Source organism: Tyto alba, unplaced genomic scaffold (genome assembly GCF_018691265.1).
Source record: "Tyto alba isolate M040663 unplaced genomic scaffold, T.alba_DEE_v4.0 Super-Scaffold_30, whole genome shotgun sequence".
Taxonomy (NCBI): Eukaryota; Metazoa; Chordata; class Aves; order Strigiformes; family Tytonidae; genus Tyto; species Tyto alba.
Genome location: NW_024881305.1, coordinates 7,588,757 through 7,608,406, shown reverse-complemented (window position 1 = coordinate 7,608,406; position 19,650 = coordinate 7,588,757). Strand labels below are relative to the sequence as shown.

General features: G+C 46.2%; 2 protein-coding genes across 2 annotated transcripts; both read left to right on the top strand.

Annotated features, from left to right (window-relative positions):
* Positions 1-22: 22 nt before the first annotated feature.
* On the top strand, positions 23-6,284 carry NRAS (NRAS proto-oncogene, GTPase). The gene is made up of 5 exons (XM_042800323.1): positions 23-250; positions 762-940; positions 1,373-1,532; positions 2,367-2,490; positions 3,165-6,284. The coding sequence occupies exons 1-4, from the start codon at positions 140-142 to the stop codon at positions 2,484-2,486; spliced, it is 570 nt and encodes a 189-aa protein (XP_042656257.1). The 5' UTR covers positions 23-139; the 3' UTR covers positions 2,487-2,490; positions 3,165-6,284.
* A 6,588-nt stretch (positions 6,285-12,872) lies between these two features.
* Positions 12,873-19,608, top strand: AMPD1 (adenosine monophosphate deaminase 1). The gene is made up of 14 exons (XM_032987284.2): positions 12,873-13,045; positions 13,547-13,712; positions 14,821-14,983; positions 15,217-15,436; positions 15,860-15,989; positions 16,279-16,473; positions 16,697-16,828; positions 16,920-17,083; positions 17,217-17,343; positions 17,784-17,947; positions 18,214-18,334; positions 18,811-18,984; positions 19,175-19,285; positions 19,442-19,608. Exons 1-14 carry the CDS (start codon positions 12,873-12,875, stop codon positions 19,595-19,597), a joined length of 2,196 nt encoding a protein of 731 aa, XP_032843175.2. The 3' UTR covers positions 19,598-19,608.
* Positions 19,609-19,650: the final 42 nt, after the last annotated feature.

Below are 19,650 nucleotides of genomic sequence, written 5' to 3'. Positions count from 1 at the left end.
GGCGCCGGGTGATGACGGCGCGCCGGGGCCGGAAGGCGGAAGGGCCGCGGCAGGGTGTTCCGCGTTCGCGGGAGCGGCGGGCGGGGGCTGGCGGCGGCGGGGGCTGCGCCGCGCTCCGCCCGGGGCCGCGGGGAGGGCGATGACCGAGTACAAGCTGGTGGTGGTGGGAGCCGGCGGCGTCGGGAAGAGCGCGCTGACCATCCAGCTCATCCAGAACCACTTCGTGGACGAGTACGACCCCACCATCGAGGTGCGGCGGCGGGGGGCTCCCGGGAGCCGGGGCGGGGGCCTGCTGCCGGCTTTTGTCTCTTCAAAGGCCAGATGTGAGAGCGGAGCGCACGGGATCGGACGTGCTGGGAGAACGCTGTCAGAGATTCCTTGCGCGTTCCCCTTGATTCTTAAAGCAGAGCGCAGGCAGCCAACAATGGCAACAAAAAAAGTCACCACCAGTCTTTGTAGGTTCTAGTCATGATGTTGTAGTGATGGTACTTATAATATTTTTTTTTCTGTCTACCAACTGAAGAATTTCTTACAAAGAGTAGGGGTTTTCTTTTTTGTATGAAAGGTCATGGGGGCTTAGAGTAACATTTCAAGTGCTCAGTTTTTAGATACTAGTATTTTTTTTCATTGGGGGTGGGACTAGAAAAGCTCCTCTGAATCACCATACTCTTATTATTTTTAGTTTCCCTTAATAATGCCTGAGGTGGAAAAAACTAGTACAATGTTTCTCTCTAATCTAAAATTCACTGTGTATTTTGCAGGATTCATACAGAAAGCAGGTTGTTATTGATGGAGAGACGTGCTTGTTAGACATTCTGGACACTGCGGGACAGGAAGAGTATAGTGCCATGCGTGATCAGTACATGAGAACTGGGGAGGGATTCCTCTGTGTTTTTGCCATTAACAACAGTAAATCGTTTGCTGATATTAACCTTTACAGGTATGATCTGGGTCTTTACCACAGGGAGGGAAGACTGGAAAAGACATCCGACCCATTTGTCACTAGACCCAGTGGAGAGTTAAATAATAAATTATTAAATCTCCTCCTTATTTCAGAAAGTTTTTCAAGCTTATCTGCATTCTATGTCAATGTTATTAGTCAGTTGGGAATGGGACAGTTACCTGTGTGGTTGTGTTAATCAAATGACATTTAGAGCATACAGAACATTAAGAAAATGAGTAAGAAGGCAAACCCACATCAGAGTGGAGTTATACATGGAGTAGAAGATGGAGTGTATGAAGTTAGTACCCTGAGGTCCTGTCTGTCCTGCTTTAATATATATTTTTATAGCACAAGATTATTTGAATACTGAGCTAAAACAGCTTTTGTCTTTAGAAAATAGTTCCTAACTCTTTTTTTGTCTTTTTAAAGAGAACAGATCAAGAGAGTGAAAGATTCAGATGATGTGCCAATGGTGCTAGTTGGGAATAAGTGTGATTTGCCCACAAGAACAGTAGACACAAAACAGGCTCAAGAACTAGCAAAAAGCTATGGAATTCCCTTCATAGAGACATCTGCTAAAACAAGACAGGTAAGATGCTTCCATCCTTGGTCTGACTTCTTCCTGTATGCTAAATGTGGGATGGTCTAATATTTTCCCATGTACTTTTTTTCTTATCTACAGGAATAAGCATGTTTTAATCCATTTGCAATTTTTAGCTTTTGACTTCCCCCCTCACTCCTAGCATGAAAGAGTTCTGTTCTTATCACTGCACTAGGCCAGTACACAAATCACTTCAGACTTGTATTGACTTTCTTTCAAGTGGATCCTGTTCATAAGAAGAAAACTTCATCTGCTCTTGCTGAGAAGTAGTCAGACTGTGTGGTTAGTCATGCCAGACTTGTTTGGTTTTCTTGGCTTCTTAATGAGGGCCAGTTATAGTATTATATTTACAGAAAGAATTCCCCAGACTGGTCTAGTAGAATTCTTCAGAGTTGCACTGAATATGTGACTCTGTCCAGTCAGCCTCTGTTCTACCTGTATCAGTGCGGAATGAAGCCCAAAAGGTGCAGTTAACAAGTAGCAAGCGGTAGCCAGAAAATTCTAAGAATTCTAAACAAGAGGTAATCAGTCAAGAAGTAGCTTGCTTCCTGCATGGGACCAGTCTAAAGTTACAATCTGCCTTGTTTCTTCTAATGGCTGTTACCCCGGATGTTTGCCTCAGAGGAGGAGTTAGGAGTGTAAGTGGAGAGTTTTGGACATAACTGCTAGTTTCTTCCTCTTATGAACTATGGGATAAGTTGGCTACTACTCTTCCTGTAGAAGTATGTCTTTCAAATATGTTAAGGGGTTCTGTGTTGGAAAGAACGGTGATCTAAAAAGCTTCAGGAAAGAAAATACTTTACCTGGATCATTTGCATTTAGGGCGTGGAAGATGCTTTTTACACATTGGTGAGAGAGATCCGGCAGTACCGGATGAAAAAGCTCAACAGCAATGAAGATGGGAATCAAGGCTGTATGGGATTGTCTTGCATTGTGATGTGATAAGGTGAGCTGTAATTTCAGTTTTCCATTGGCTTGTCTGCATGTCTTTCAGTTGTTGATAAGCATGGCTTAGAAATACTAGCTGCTATAGGTAGTTTTTTTCCCTATTATACAACCCGCTAATACCCAGAGATTTAAATCCTACAATTAATTACTTCTCCAAAATTTTTATTATTTCTTTTTTCCCCTCTAAGTAGGTAGTAAAGATTAAGAAAAGGAAATTCTATTCACTGCAGCCTTTTGACTGTAGCCTGTGGATTTCCACTGAACTGATAATTACGTGATTTTCTGTATCATTCTTCTCAGTGTCTTCTTCCTTTGGGAAACCATTTTGACTATTTGGAGAATGGGTAATTTCTGTCTTGTACACAAGAAACACCTGAACTAGAAAGAGGAGAGTGCACAATTCTGCAGTCACCATTTGCTGATGATTGATTGACTTCTATGCAGCTTATCTTGAGCTGTGTTCCTCTGGAATATGCACTGTTTGAAGATTAACCAAATAAAATAATGCCAGTAATTAAATTTATGAGTTCCCTAACTGAGTGAAATTCTTTTCAACAGTTACCTACAGATGTTGCTCATCACTGTAAAAACAGATAGACCTGTTCAGGACTTGCACTGCACAGCCATCACAAAGTTGGACAGCTGCTAATTAGAGATGCCTTTCTGTTCCAGATGCCAGGAATACGTGGTTCAGATGTAGCTGCTGGACGAGTCTCGATGCTACTGTATTGCGTCTCATGCTGATGCCCTGCAGTATTTTGGTGCCGGTAACCAGAATCTTGGTACCAGTTAATTAGCACAAGGTCCTTTTCTGTGATCCATCTGAAGAGAACATCTATGGCGTCTACCTCCTTGCTCAGCTAATGGAGCAGTCGCATCTCTTGATGTACTGGAATTCTTTTCTGTTTTTTCTGGGTTTGTTCAAGAAGAAAACCAGTCACAAGAAAAGTGAACAATAGAGACTAAATGCTGTGAAAAAGATGACACTTTACCTCTAGAGTAAAAGCTAGAAGTGATGTTTGTCCCCTTTCTGTTGGATTCTGATTTTCAGTGCTGTCAGAGGAGTGGCTCTAATTGCTTGTCAGGTAATGTCAGAAACGGTATTGCCACCATGAATGCTCCTGTTGCATATCAGATTGATATCTGCTCTCTGTGCACCCGTACAGCGTATTTGCAACATTGCCTTTGTTCCAGGAGTACCACTTAACTGATCATTTTCTGTAATAAAAAGGAGATACTTTTCCTAACTTAAGTGCCTGCTTGCTAAGAAGATTTGAAGTTGTCCCCTGTTCCCTTGGGTTGAGGAAAACCTCAAGGACTGGAATTTCTTGGGAGCTCATTGTCTTAAGGAAGTCTTGTGTGGGTGATCTCTCTGCCTGGCAGGATACTAAAGCAGGAATTTGTAGGCTGGAAGGTCCAGCAGGCACTTGCAAGACTCTTGAACTTGGTAGGGGGACGTACTACATCTGGTTTTTACTTTATTTGTAGGTGGAACTGTTTATTGTTTGTCTGCAGCATTCGGATCTCTTCTTTTTCCAAGTTGGACCAAATTAGTCAGCTGTTCATTTTTAACATTAACTGCCAACATTTATGGGCAGCTTCTCAATAGTTAATCTAGTAACTGGAGGTTAGTTAGTTTGGACAGCTGTTGCTCAGCTCTGTCTGTAACTTGCAAATTATTTTATTCTGAATTCTCTTCTTACCACCGGACTGTAAACATAGTCTCTTCAAAATGTGTCTCTGCAGAATGTTGTCGGAGGCTCTGCTTATTAGGGAAGGAGTGTGGGATTTCAGGTTGACTGTATCTGGCGCAGTGGTTGTCATGGACTTAGTATGCCCAGACTGAGGGGAGAAGGCAGTGAGCTATAACAGAAAACTGAGCTAGCTTCTGATTGCAGCATCCTTGTAAAGTGAGGAAGGAAGTGAGTTCAGTGATGACTACGCTGAATGTATGATATACGGATGGGAATTCTGGGCTTGTTCTAACAGCCTCAAAGTATGAGAGAATTACTGCATAAGCTGTGTGAGTTCTTCCTAGAACAAAACATTGTCATCTAGTATAATTGGGACATACAAGTGTGGTCACTGTTGCAAAACCTACCAGTGCTTGTTGGAATACTGTGTCCTTCCCTAGTTCTTGTGCTGCTGATACTGGATTCTGTTCCGTGTGGTGAGACAGTGTACCCCACAGCAGAGCTGAATTCCCAGCTGCTATCTGATAGAAGAGTAATGAGCCTTCAGCCAACAGAGGGAGTGTCAGTCAGTCTTCTGAACCACCATGAGCAGAGAAATTGCAAGGGCCTTAACTTCAGTTTGTTGGTGTCGGATTCATACATCTTAATTTGGAGTTCTCAATTTCGAATTAGAAATCAGTAAATACTGAGAGAAGAAATTGCTTCTTTTAATATTGCTTCCTTACATTCTTAATGCTCTTCCTGGAATGAAGAGGATCAATCTGCATCATGTTTTCTTTATCTGTGATAATCTTAATAAGTACTTTTTGCAATTTATTTTACCCTTGACAGATGTGACACTGATAAGAATTAAAACCACAGTATTTTTACATAAAACATTTTTTCCAGCAACATACACAGTGGTGGGCAGCACTATGGATAGCACTGGCTGTGACTTGAGTTTGTTTGAAGATGATCTCATGCCTGCAAGTTAAACATAACAGGATTACCATCACTGCAAGCTGTCACGTCTGTAATCAGCAAGCAGTGTTTTTCTTTTATTTGGTGCAAGAAGAAGAGTTATTTGTGAAAGCATTCTTTGAGTACAGGAGATGACTGTCTACTTCTAAAGAGATGAGTGACACACTGTTGTCCACTTAGTAAAAATACACATGGAAAATTATAGCTTTTGGGGTACACATCTGCATTTTGGAAAGACAGCAATGTGGCGTTTGCAATATGTTTTTGAATGGTAAGGTCTTGGCATCTGGGTCCATGTATGTTTTCTGATTACTTGGGAAATTTAGGGGTTTCTTTGCTGGCAAACAGGATTGCAGTGTTCAGAGCATGACTGCCTGCCACCTGTAGCCATGGGAAATCTTTTGCAGCCGGCATTTGACGTTTGAAGGTTGTGTGGGCAGGTATGGAAAATTACTTATTTTGGATGGAGGTTCATCATAATAATTCTCTACATTGCATGGCATGTTCTAGTTGTCATTAAAAATGTACTAGCTGTAACTCCAAAAGTTGTGAATTCTCAGAATTGTATGGGAACTGGCAAATGCATCTACTTTCACTTTGGTGTTCCCTTTCTCTTGGACTTCATAAAATCTTAAAAGGGAAGAAGACGTGGTAAGGATAGGTCAGTATGTATTTCACCTTTGGAACCTTAGAGGGGGGATGCATCAGCTTTTAGGATGCTGCAGAGCTGACCTACACAGGTGGTACTCCCATCTGCATTATTTTCATTTCAAATCTAGCAAGTGATACAAAATCAGGGTGTTGTACTAGTCATGAGTATGAAGTAAATGGTTGTACTTTGTTTCTGTCTCTCTGACAGAACCCTGATTTTGGTGGCAACAGAGAGAGAACTGTGTAAGGACAAAAACCTGAGAACTTCTGGGAAAATTATTTAGAAGATAAGCCCAGAAATTTTTGCATGAGATGGATCCCTAGAAATGGTGCATTTGTAGGTTTAGTCCAAATACTGTTATTTAGAATTAACAGCACAACACCATATTAGTGCCAAGATAATTCTACTGTCCTGACTGGGAAGAACGGGCATAAACAACTTTGAGGTAATATATAAAAAAATAATAAAGCTCTTTTTCAAAAGTGACAAATGCCAATAGCTGAAAGAAATGTTTCTGTTACTGTGTACTGAGAACAGCTGTTTAACCAAGACAGTATAATTCTGTGGCTTGTTAATGTTAGTGTCCCCACTCCATGGTCTTGTTCAAACACCAGTGCTCAAATTTTGTTCTTACTGCCATCAGTAGGACTTTGGACAGTAACCACAATACTTAAGCCATCATAATTTTTAGTACAGTTCAGTGACTTAGAATTGGATTTCAAGCAATGTCAGGCCTATGGGGGGGAAGGAGAGTAGTGGAAGTTTGGATTGCATTCTGATCCTGTATGTGGTCCTCCTTTATGCCCCAAGCCTTGAGTGACTGTGTATAGCCTCCAGGATGGTAGGGGACTTTTGGGATCTGGACTTTTTATCCAAGGGCTGATTTGTTGTTACTTTGTATAATAATTTGCTTTCAATAATGCATCTCTTTTGGTTTTAATTGAAGTAAATTATTTTGCTTCTTAAATAACTTTTTTAAAGAATAAACTTTGAATTCTTTGGTTGTTCCTTTTGTGGTAGTGATCTGGGCACAGCATCCACAGCTGGCTTACAGACAGCTTATCACAATGCTATCTGCCTTCTTTATGGAATCTAGATTTAGTCAAATGTCACTTCTGTAATGTGTCATGAACTGCTGTATCGCGTAAGTTCGCTATAGCATGAATAAGCAGTGAGAGTGGCTTTGAGACATAGCATAGGCTTGTTCCAGAGTCCAGTTTTAATGACTTCACCAATCTGTGTTTGTCATGCATCTTGCATTAGTGTAGAGTCTTTATATTTGCAGTGGGGTCCTTCATAATATTTTTGCTGACTTTGCCCTTGGAAAGGATGCTTGCTAAGTCAAAAAAAAAGGGAGAGAGAGGAAATTACTTTGTGTTCTAAGGGTGAAATCAGCTATAAAGCTATTGCTGTGTCCAAATCATGCTCTATGTTAGGCTTTTAAGTTGCTTAATACAGTCTTCTAAAATATTTGCCTGTTGGATTCCCTCCTGCAATAACGCAAATTATGTTGGACCACACAGTACATGTGCAAGGAGCTTAAAAATAGACTCCTAGTAACAGGGGTATAAAACTCCCTGCACAGTGTAGCTTCAATAGTCACTGCCTGTTCCAAAATGAGAGATTCAGAATATGAGTAGAGATGGGTGCTTAAAAGCAAGGGTTTTCTTGGATTATTAGGAAAGCTTTCCTCCAATATGATGGTTATCTGTAACAATCTGTTCCTAGAAACTAGTTCATACCTTAAGGACTTACTGACTTGTCGCATACTAGAGCAGAGGCTGATTTAAATGGCCCTAGAGGAATTTGTGTAGGGAATGAGTAAGAGCTGTGTGGGGAGAGAACTTGCTGAGGCTCTTCCTAGTGCAAGGTGCTGTTGGTCAAAGGCACGGCACCTCAGTGACTGCCCTTGTGAGTTTCCATATTACCCCCTCTCTGTTAATACTTTTCTTCTTCAGGAATGAAAACCATTTTCTAGCAAAACTTGCTCCTAGGCTTCTCTTCAGACAACTACCCCTACAATATGGTTGCTTTGCTAGGCAAACTAGTGGAAGATCCTGCTCTAAATACCTGCTGCCCAATTTCAGTCATGTCTGGCCATTTTCCTTTGACTAGACCTAGGTGGAATTAAGGCAGTTCAGAGATAAAAGTAAGGGGGTTTAGAGCCACTCTGAAGCCTCTGGGTGTGAATCACTCACTTTCCAGCTGAGAGTGAAAAGGCAGCTTGTTTGTATTCAGTACTTCAGTTTAAAGAGGCTGTAGATCTAACTTTAGCACAGCATACCCAAGCTTTACTCATATTTCTACCATAAACCCAGCTAAGTTGACACTGTGATTTAAAAAGCTAGGGGATCAAAAGACCTCTTGAGGAAGATAACCTCAGCACCCTAAAGGTTATTTTTGGTTTCAGATGTGAATCCCAAGACCTTGATATGTCCAGAAAGGTTAGGGGCAGATACAGTCCCTGTGGGAGAACAAACAAGCAGGAGCCAGTTTTTATTAACCTTAAATGAAATAGTTGAGCAATGTGGTGTGGGAACTCACAAACTGGGGAATGAGTAAGAACAATATTTCAGAAACTGAAGACTGCTATCAGCATGAGAGAGGAGACCAGGTATCAGAGATCAAGACCCTAACAACATCCCAGCTTTGCCGTATTGGCTATACCTCTGAATGTTGGGGGGGAAATCAATTTATATTCTTGACGATATCTGGGAAGTGTGGCTAAACCTCCCTGAATTCTGAAGAATTTCGTAGTTGTAAGCCAGCATCTTTTGAAGTTGTCCACAGCCAAATAGTGATCTTTTAGAGAGAGTTTCTGGATGCTCTGGAAATTATCCCAGCTGGAGATGCTGTGCCAGGTCTCAGCACATCTGGCTTCACTGACTAGTTGTGCCACAGCTTCCCATGCACTTATGAACAAAAGCTAGGACATGTTATTTCTAGCTCTGTATCTTATGCAAGGAGACTCATTCCAGCTGCCTTCTCGGACAAGGCTTTGTCATAGCTGCTCCTACAAAATACAGCACAGGAAGCACTCACATGTGCGTATAATTCCAAACAAGGTTGCCTTTTCCAGAGGTGCTAGTTTTTCTGTTCCCTTCAATGTTATGACCAAGATCACCTTTTCAATCAACAACAAAACTGTGCTGACTGTAACCTGAATGCTTTGCTTGACTTGTCCTGGTTTCAGTGCAATTTTTCAACTCCATCAAGAAGTGAAATATAAACAAACAGGAAAAGACTCTGTTTCACATCAGGACTATTGTATCCTGTCCTGTTCAGGCTTACTGCTTCCCACCATGAAACTGAGTCAGAAGCTCAGAGTTACCATGGCAACATGCAGAGCCCTACAAATTCTGGCCATTTTCTTCAGACAGGAGCTGTTTTCTAACTTCATGTGAGAGATTTGTAGTAGGTTTGAGGAGACTCTAAAGGACTGGGTACAGCCCACAATGCCTGTATGCTAGAAAGAATCTACTTAAAACAAGCCAAGAGGTACTTCCCAAACTGACAACCTGCTCTGCCAGATCCAAGCCACTGTGTGTAGTTTAAGGGAGGAGCTGCTTGCCACACCTTGGATTATACTAAGGACTGGTCTCTGTAAAATATGCCTTGGTTATGGCTCACCACATACAGAACTGAGCATCACCTTACTATGATGATACAAAGTTTTATAAAGGTAGTTCCTAAAAAGCTTAGGAACAAAATACAGCTCCTTGCACTTTCCATTTGTTTGTTTCATTCAGCTGGAAAGATGTGAGGATATCTGTGCACTTCCTGTTGCTAAAATCCAGTCTCCCAAGTAGACCCCTCTCAGGAAAAATCTTCTCTGAATAACACACTGGTTGGTGAGAGCACATTATTTGTACCCATATACAGCTCCTGTTCTGATGAAAACATCAGCCCTGTGTCTTTGGGTTTTCCTTTAAACCACTGGTTCAGCACAGAAGATGACAATTTTGGTCTCTCTTAAAAGACTGACTTCCACAGTCCACTTCAGAAAGGTGCAATTGTATTGGGAATTAGCAATTTGGCCAGACAACAGGTAAAACTCTACTAATGTAGAATGAAAGCCTAACTTAAAAAAGTTAAATTTGAGCCCTGGTTTCACCTGTTTCAGTGCAAGTGCTTGTGGTTGCACTTTAAATAGTCTTATAGTTGACCTCTGTTCTCCTTTTAGAGTGAGAGAGTCTAATTACAGGGAAGGGAAAGCAGTAAAATTAGTGTTAGGCTGTTGTGCAGTCAGTCATATACTTGTGCTCTGTTACAGTAGGGCGTTACTTGAGGCTCTACAAACTTGCTGCAAAGATGTCACGGGTGAAAATTTCAGGTAGGTCTGAAAGCAAGTAGTGAGACAAGGAGCCACAGGGCAGGCTTGTTAGCCTGCAGCATCTAGATTTTGATGGTGTGGTATCTTTGTAGTCCAGGGGACCCTGCTGGAGGATTTGTGTGTTTTTCTTCCTGCTTAGAAACATTTTTGGATAGTGCAGCAAAGAAATAGCGTTATTGCTTAAGTCTTGCTCTGCTTATACTGAAGAAAAATATTGTTCCTCCTGTAAATGTATCCTGTAATGATAGCATTAAATTACTGTGGAAAGGGTCAGAGGGATTTCAGGAGTCTCTGGTCAACTTGGGTAAGCTCAGAAGATGTGCGGTGCTGCAGTCCTGAGGGGATGGGGAACAAACTGGGCAGCAGGAGTAGGGCCAGCCAGGCTTTGCAGAACAGTGCAGAAGACACGTGACTGCCATTACAGAGCCCTGAAATATATCAGCACCAAAGAGTTCTGATGAGAGCACGTTTAGAATTGCAGTGCTGTGTGGTGTGATAGACACTGTGCTAGTATGTGAAGCTAGTATTAAAGCCTAGTCCTGCAACATCAGTGGGAGTTTGTTGACCTTCATGAGTGTAATTTTCATCCACTAACAGAAGGTCAAACCAGGCATTTCTGGGATGTTTAGTTTGCAAATGAATACATGAAGTTCCAATGCCAGAAGAGTATGTTCTGCAGGCTGGACTTTGGGAAGTCAGCAGCTGGTGACTTCTAATGCCAGAGCTCCAGTCTGAATTTTCTGGGTCAGATGGAAGGGGCATGAGTTGCACCCTCAAAATGTCGATGCCACACTGTATGACCAGGAATGAAAATCTGTGCAACTCTCATGTCTCAGCTGTCTGGTCTGGTTAACGAATAAATGGGGATGTGGTTGGAGGATGAAACTTAGCATCTTTGAAATGACCCTCCATCCTGATATTCACAAAGGATGGCAAGTCATGGACAAAAAGTAGCAAAGCATCAGCAGTGCTCTGAGTCACTAAAATACTTGCTTTCTTGTTCTCTTGTTCACTGCACCTTTTGTTGACTACTGTCTTAGACCCCTGAGCTCATGCTTAGGAGATAAACTTTTTTTAGTGGAATTCTTTCCTCTGTGGCAGGAAGTGAAACATTTTGCAATTTCCCTTGCACCTATTCACACCTTTGTTGGTTTCATGGGTTTGTTTGTTTTGTTGGGGTTTTTTTGGGGGGGTGGGAGGGGTGGGGAGTGGGTGGTGGTGTTTTTTGTTTTTGTTTTTTTTAAACAGAGATCCAGCCTGAAGTAATTTCTTTTGAATGCAGCCAACTCATAGTGGATTTTGATCCATGAGGGGACAGATCCAATGCTTCATCTCCATTATTCAGGTTGAAGTCCACAGTATGGTGCCCCTGCCCACTTTTCCTACTTCATGTTTGCTGAGGCCTTGTGTGTCAGCAGAAAACATTTGCTGAGACATCTGTCATCCTAGGGTCCCTAACAGTGGGAAATAATGGGGTAGTGCAAAAAAATGCATTTTTTTCTTCTAAGAAGCATGTTGGGGTCAATTGATGATACAGCAGCTTTACAACAGCAAGCAACTTTTGTTACTAAAATCCTGGTTTTGTGACATTGCACTGCTAAGAAATAGACCTAGTGCAAGATTTTTCCTATGAGTTTGTAGCTCAGCACAAACCCCCTTGCCTGACCATATAGCAGCAGGGAAAGGAAACCCCTGTGTTATGCCCCCCCCCCACTAACCCACAGTTAGGACCTCGGAACTGCAGATTCAGAGCTACAGGGATAAACTGTTTTGATCCACCCCAACACCCTGTGGGAAGAAAAATGGCTAGGTTCATTACTGAAAGTTTCTTATAGGTCTGGCACACTTCTGTCATGCATGTCAGTCCTTTCTGTTTTGGTCCACATCTGCTGACCATGTTCTGTCTGATATGTGAATGGTGTGGTCTGTCTTTCAGCATCAATCCTCACTACGCTTCCTGCTGAGCTGCCAACTGCTGGCAAAACCTGCTTGATTAGTGTCCATATGCTGCTATGCAAATGTGCGCTTCTGGGAGATACTGCCAGAAGAGCCCTTGGGTTCTTGTTTTATGGTATTTTGCTGGCAGTGGAAGAGCTTTTAACCTTCTTTCTCCTACTTCATAAAGCTTCAGCCAACCTTATGTCAATGACAACTTTCGTAGAGCCATATTAGCTGGCACCTTTGCAGCATGCTGCACATGATGGGCTGGGAGGGGTCTAGTCCACATGATGATGGTTCCCTACCTAGGAGCTCTTCAGCTGAACTGTGATGGTGAGAACTAAGTGCTTGGGCTGCCAGCTCTGCCCATCTCCAGCTATATCTCTTCCTTCATCCTGACTGGATGCCTTGTGGAGCAAGTGGGTCTTGTGCTTCCTAGAACTGTAAGGGCTCTGCCAATCTCCCTCTCTTTCCCCCGCTGTATGCTCTCATAAGCGCCCCTCCCAAGGACTTGCTGCTTTCTGGGCCTTTTTGCGCTACTCTTGGACTGTGGGTTGCATTTACCTTTTCTGGCGTACTGAGGGTGTTTAGGTATGTCTCCAGCCCACTATGTGTGGCCTGGGCTCTGTAAGCTTGTTGCAAATTTTGGAGATTGCTCAGTCTTCCCAGCAGCACAGAAGTGTAGGTGTCATAAGGAAATGACAGCTGAGCATTATGCTGACTGCAAGGGGCACCTGCCCATTAGGGTGGCTGGGGACCAGATGCCTGTGTGACCCTGCACTCTGCTCCTTCTCCTTGCAGAGATGGATGAGGCAATGCGCTCCTTCGCAGAGAAGATCTTTGCCTCTGAGGTGAAAGATGAGGAGCTCAGGCAAGAGATCTCTCCTTTTGATGTGGAAGAGATCTGCCCAGTCTCACTCCAAGAAATGAGAGTGCATATGATGCTTCAGGAGAGCTCTGCCCCAGCAGAAAAGCGGTGAGCAACAACAAGGGCAGTTGGGGAAAGGAGAGGAGCATTGTACGTCCCCAGCCAGAGCTGGAAGAAAGCAGGGAGAACATAAATCAAGGTCTGTGAAAACAGCTCACCACATCCATGGGATAAACCCTTGGTAATCCCAGGGCATCTGTCAGGTACTTCAGGGTTTCCTCTCCAACTGTTCCTACTGTTGGACAGAAAGACACCCTTGGCCTGTTCTGTGAGTATCAGCACAGAAAAGGCCACAGAGCTGTCGGAAAGGGAGACTTGGAGACCTTTCCCTGGAAAGATGCGACTTCCAAAGACCATGCTTGAAAGTCTGTGGCTACCATGTGTGCTGTGGCCTCTACTTTTGGCAGTGTCTAAGGTGCTCAGAAAGCACCAGTGAGGTGGTTCATGTTGTGCATTGTTGGAACATGGCTGTGGTAAGTGCCCCTGACCCTGCACCTGCATGTGACCATGGAGCTGGGGCTGTTTGCCTGAGGCTTTCCTCCCTGGCAGGAAGAAGCGCCTGCTCCGCATGAAGACAATTGCATTGGCAGTCCCTGTGGCTCAGAAGTCTATAACCAGACTGTCCACTATTGATGAGGTCATTTCTACCTCCCCTCTGTACCAGACCGTGCCTGACTTTCAGCGGGTACAGATCACAGGGGATTATGCCTCTGGGGTAGGTACTTGCATGGATATACCCTTCCCCATGCTGACTACCACCTCACCTAGTCCCTGCCAGTCCCTCAGTAGTGCCCAGTGTCACAGGAGTCTGCACCAGGTCCAGTGGGGATAGTCTGTGTCTCATGAGCATTTGATGGTGCCCTGCTGCATCCCTGGAGGATCCAGAGCTGAGTTCTTTAGCAGGAGCCTGGGGAGTGCTGCATGCTTCTCATGGGATTCTCTGGACAGGTCGGGGGGAGGGGGGGGCATGGCAGGGGAGGCTATGCCCATTCTGTCACAGCCTGTTTCTGCTTGTGCACAGCTGTATCTGTCTGAGATCTATGCATGTCACAGAATCCCACAACGGTTGATGTTGGCAGAGACATCTGGAGGTCATCTGGCCCAACTTCACTGCTCAAGCAGGGTCACCTAGAGCTAGCTGATCAGGACTGTTACCACATCCTGTGCTAATTCCTCCTTTTCCTCCTCCACAGCCTCCTATTACATTTGCGCTGCTTCTGAGATACTGCTGGCAGGTTGCTCCCTTCGGGGATGGAGCAGGTTGCTTAACTTGGAGTTGCATAGCAGAGGAGCAGCTACGGGAATCTGAGAGTCCCTCTGTGCACAGGCACATTCCTTCTGCCCTGACTGTATCTAGCTGCAAGTGCTGCATGGTATTGTCCCATGCTGCTCCAATCTGACCTCTCTTGACTGCCCAAAACACTTGTCTGTGCACTAAATCAAAAATTGTTGACACATTAGGTCAGTGTACGCTGTTGGTCCTGCTTCAGTTTCAGCCTGGGCTCCAAAAATAGCTTTTAGTGTTTTGCCTAGTCCTGGCTTCCATTTCAGTGCCAACTACCGTTTGCAGTCAGGAATGTAAGAGGGGATGACAGCTGGAATTCATTGGTTCTGGTGTGAGGAACTTCCCTTTGTCATGTCTACAACTTTGCCTATCATCCCTTCTTTGCCCTACTCAGGCAGAGCGGTGGGAGGGAGGGGATGATAAGGTATGTATCTTGCTGTGAACAAAATTGTCCTCTTTACATCTTGGTGCAGCAGGGTATCTCTCAGACAGCTAGGTTCTAGTTGTGGGGTTGCATTCAGCAACATCCCTCTTGCAGGTGACAGTTGAAGATTTTGAAGTTGTCTGCAAAGGCCTGTACCGTGCCCTGTGCATCCGGGAGAAATATATGCAGCAGTCTGTGCAGAGGTTCCCCAGGACCCCATCTCAGTACCTGCGTGCTATCGAAGGCAAGGTCTGGAGGGCGAGTGACACTGGCCCAGGTACATCTAAGCACCTGGAGGGTTTTCCCCGCTGGCTTCAGCGTGGGGGGTGGGCAGGGGTCAGAAAAGGGTTGCAGAAGTGCTCCACAGGGCAGTTGCTTGCCCAAGCCTCCTCTTGAGTGTAACAGTGGCTAGACTGTCCCTGCCTCTCTGCCTGGGTTTGGAGGGGCATGGTGGGCTTTTGGGGTTTTGGCTGACAGTCTGTGCCTCATGGTATTCTCCTTTTGGTCCAGTGTTCACCCCGCCAGTGAAGGATGGACAAGATCCCTTTGAAACTGGGAGTCTTGCTGAGGACCTGGGATACAGTGTCCAGATGAAGGATGGGGTAGTTTACATCTACGGAGACAAGGCAGCGATTGGCAGAGATGAGCCAAAGGACCTGCCCTATCCCAACCTGGAACACTTTGTTGATGACATGAACTTCCTCTTGGCCCTGATTGCCCAGGGGCCTGTGTAAGTACACAACCCAGCACAACTGGGTGCAGCTGAACAGGTCCTGCCTCAGCAAGCAGAGGTCAGGGCAGAGCCAGGGTTGTCCTCTCCTCTTCCTGGGAGGAGGGAGGAACCCGCTGATGACATAGCTGCAGCCTGCTAGCTACCAAAGTGTCCTTGGCCCTTGTCAGCCGTCTTGATTGAGGTCTTAAGCAAAGTCAGCATTCAGGGATTGGAGATGTGCCCTGCATGTATGCTCACACCTGGCTAGGCCTTCCTTCAAAGCTCTGTAATAGAGCCAGGAGAAGCACCTTAGGGAAGCACGCCAGGCCAGCATGAGCTCCTCCACCTCAGATGAAAGCTGCATCCCTGTGTTTGATGGGCCATGCCCTTGTGTTGAGTGGTAAGGAGCCCAGTCACTGTTCTGCCCTTTGCTTTCACTAGTAAGACCTACGCTCATCGGCGCCTGAAGTTCCTTTCATCCAAGTTCCAAGTGCATGAAATGCTAAATGAGATGGAAGAGATGAAAGAGCTGAAGAACAACCCCCACCGGGACTTCTACAACTGCCGGAAGGTAAGTGGTAAAGCTTACAGCCATAGTGACTCTGAAGACAAGCTGTCTTGGTGCCTTCCCCTCCCAGAGAACTGGATATTAGAGTCAAGGTCTGTGGCACCTACATTGTTCCTGCTAATGGGATGGTGCTGACTGGGCTGCTCTTGACCCAGGTCTATTGTGTTCATCTGCTGGGCTGAGCCATTCTCCTCACACACCTTGGGCTTACCTAAAGGGTTTTCTAGCCAAACTGTGATGGTACCTGAGCATCCCAGGTTGAAGCTAGATAGTTGTCTCTCTGGTTTCTCAGGTGGACACACACATCCATGCTGCAGCCTGCATGAACCAGAAGCATCTTCTGCGTTTCATCAAGAAATCATACTGTGTGGATGCTGACCGCATAGTTTATGATGCCAAGGGGAAACAGCTCACAATGAAACAGCTCTTCCAGCAGCTCAATCTGCACCCCTATGACCTGACGGTGGATTCCCTGGATGTCCATGCTGTAAGTGGTAGGGCATTAATGTAAGATTACTCTTGAGTAACTCTCATCCACCCCTGTAGGCATGGCTTTTCCCCTCCTTGTGTACCCATACTGTGCCATGTTAGTGATTGTGGCAGGATGTAGCAGCTCCTGGCTTTCCCATTTTGGATCAGTCCCTGCTCAGCTGGTATGCTTGGACCCAGTGTATGTGTGTAGTATTTGCCCCCAGTCCTCCCTACTCCAGGGGCGGCAGACATTTCAGCGCTTTGACAAGTTTAACGACAAGTACAACCCCGTGGGTGCCAGCGAGCTGCGTGACCTCTATCTGAAGACGGAGAATGCTATCAATGGCGAGTACTTTGCTACCATCATCAAGGTGAGAATACAGGGGAGGAGGGAGTAGTTAGGCTGTGGTGCGGCTGTGCCCAGGGGCTGGCAGGTCCCCACGTAACTGTTCTGGTTTGCAGGAGGTTGGCTCTGATCTGGAGGATGCCAAGTACCAGCACGCAGAGCCTCGCCTGTCAATCTATGGGCGGTCAGCTGAGGAGTGGCCCAAGCTAGCCAGCTGGTTCAACGAACATCGGGTCTATTCCCGCAACATGAAGTGGATGATCCAAGTACCCAGGATTTAGTATGTGCTGTGGGTCTGAGAGAACACTGTGCCTTACAGTGCACTATACCTCATTTTTTATCCTGAAGGAATTATGGGGACAGTAGGCCATGTGGTTCTTCTGCTAGCAGCTAATACTTGTCTCTGTCCACAGTGATGTGTTCAGGTCTAAGAATTTCCTCCCACACTTTGGGAAGATGCTGGAAAACATCTTTGTTCCTGTGTTTGAGGCAACTGTCAATCCTCAAGCCCACAAAGAGCTCAGTGTCTTTCTACGCCATGTGAGTGTCAACTGATGATGCTGTCAGGGTATGGTGAGCACTCACCTTCTTGTTTGTGCACCAGAAATGGGGTATTGTCCCTGACATGGAAAATATCATCAGTGGGCTTGTGGCCCTACTGCCACATTCTGAGAAAGGGGGTATGTGTCCAGAAGTGCTGGGAAGGGGTCAGACTCCCTGAGTTGGCTGCTGTGGGGCTGTGAGAAATGCTACCCAGTCACCTCCTGGAGAAGTGGTTTGGTGTAAGCTTTATTTCTAGCCCTTGTTAAAGCTTGGAGGTTTGTGAGGAGCAAGGTGTGCAGCCTTGCCCCTGACTCTGCTCTTGGCTGGGGCGGGGGGTACAGGCTAAAGCTGGGCTATGGCAAGCTGCAGTGGGGCAGGGTGAGCCAGCTGAGGCGTGCAGGTTTGAGATGCAGCTTTTTTGTTACCTTGCCAAGCAGATCACTGGCTTCGACAGTGTGGATGATGAATCCAAGCATAGTGGACACATGTTCAGCACTAAAAGTCCAAAGCCAGAGCAGTGGACTTCTGAGAAGAACCCATCCTACACCTATTATGTATACTATATGTATGCCAACATCCTGGTGCTTAACAACATACGCAGGTGAGGCCCAGGATTCATTAAGGGGCCTGCGATGGGCTGGCAGAAGTGGGGTCTGCCTCATGAGTTGTCTCAGCACTTTGATTGTTGGTGTGGAAGAAGTGGGGCCCTCCTTGCTCCCCCACCAGTGTAGTTTAAAGCTTCATGTCCCAGAGGAATCCAAACACTCCTCAGTAGAAAGTGATGAACTGGATGAAAACTGGGGGATTGCAGAGATACCACCTAACCCTGTTGCTTACCTGTTCTGAGTCCTCCTTCCATGTACCTAGGCAGCGTGGTATGAACACGTTCCTCTTCCGTCCACACTGTGGAGAAGCTGGGGCCGTCACACATCTGCTTGCAGCCTTCATGACAGCAGATAACATCTCCCACGGTCTCAACCTCAGGAAGGTAAGTGGAATAGTCTGCCACAGAGCAGCCCAGGCATGGCAGAGGAGAACATTTTCACAGCTGGCCTCCACTGTAGCTGACAGTTAATTGCGCCTCTGCTTTGGACTGACACAGACAGCCTGGCTTCAGACAGATGCCACACAATCCTCTGGGTTTCTCCAGTCATGTGTGGGGCTGTAGCTGAGAAACATACTCAGGTTTCAGAGGTTCAGCCTCACAGACCTATCCTTGGATATGTCTGCTATCATTGGAGCCATCTGAATTCTGAAATCAGACAGGTTTGAATTCACTTGGCCTCTTGTGCTCCATGTGGGCCCTGGAGGATTGCTAGCTTGCCTGTTTCACTTCCTGCACACATGAGCTCGCTGCACCACATTTCCTGGCTGAGGCACTGGGCTGATCTGAGGAGTGACCCCAGAGAGGTAGAGGGCACAGCAACTGTATCTCTAATCTGTCAACTCTGCTCATCTTTCCAGAGCCCAGTGTTGCAGTATCTGTACTTCCTTGCCCAAATTCCCATTGCTATGTCCCCACTCAGCAACAACAGCCTCTTCCTGGAGTATGCAAAGAATCCACTTCCTGACTTCCACCAGAAGGGCCTCATGGTGTCCCTTTCTACAGATGACCCCATGCAGTTTCATTACACCAAGGTACAGTGTGAGCGGGTCACCTCCTACTGCCTGAGCGGTGGGGCAGGGACTGTGTGGGCCCCATTCTTCACAGAACCCAGCAGCGTTTGCAGAGGGTCTGGCAAGCTGGGCCACCTCTGGGACAGCCCTCCGAACAGCCTGGGCTGTGCTGGCAAAAGCTGCTGGCCTCTAACACAGCCTGTGGCTGCAGGAGCCCTTGATGGAGGAGTACGCCATTGCTGCCCAGGTCTTCAAGCTCAGCACCTGCGACATGTGTGAAATTGCCAGAAACAGCGTCCTGCAGTGCGGCCTGTCCCATGAGGTGGGTGCCCTTCTGGGGAGGGTGGGCTTGGCCCTGCCTGAGCAGAGGCAGGCCCTCAGGCCCGGCCGTGAGGGAGCCCGGCCCCGGCGCGCCCTTCCTTCTGGTGCTGCCAGCAGGGACCCCCGAGGCCTGCAGCGCTGTCCTTGCCTCCGGCAGGAGAAGGCCCAATTCCTGGGTGAGAAGTACCAGGAAGAGGGGCCCCAGGGCAACGACATCCGGAAGACAAACGTGGCTCAGATCCGCATGGCGTACCGCTACGAGACCTGGTGCTACGAACTCAACCTCATCGCCGAGGGCCTGAAAACCGACTGAGGGAGGGGCGGGCGGGGCCGGCGGGGGCGCGCGCTCCGCGGCCGCGCAGTAAA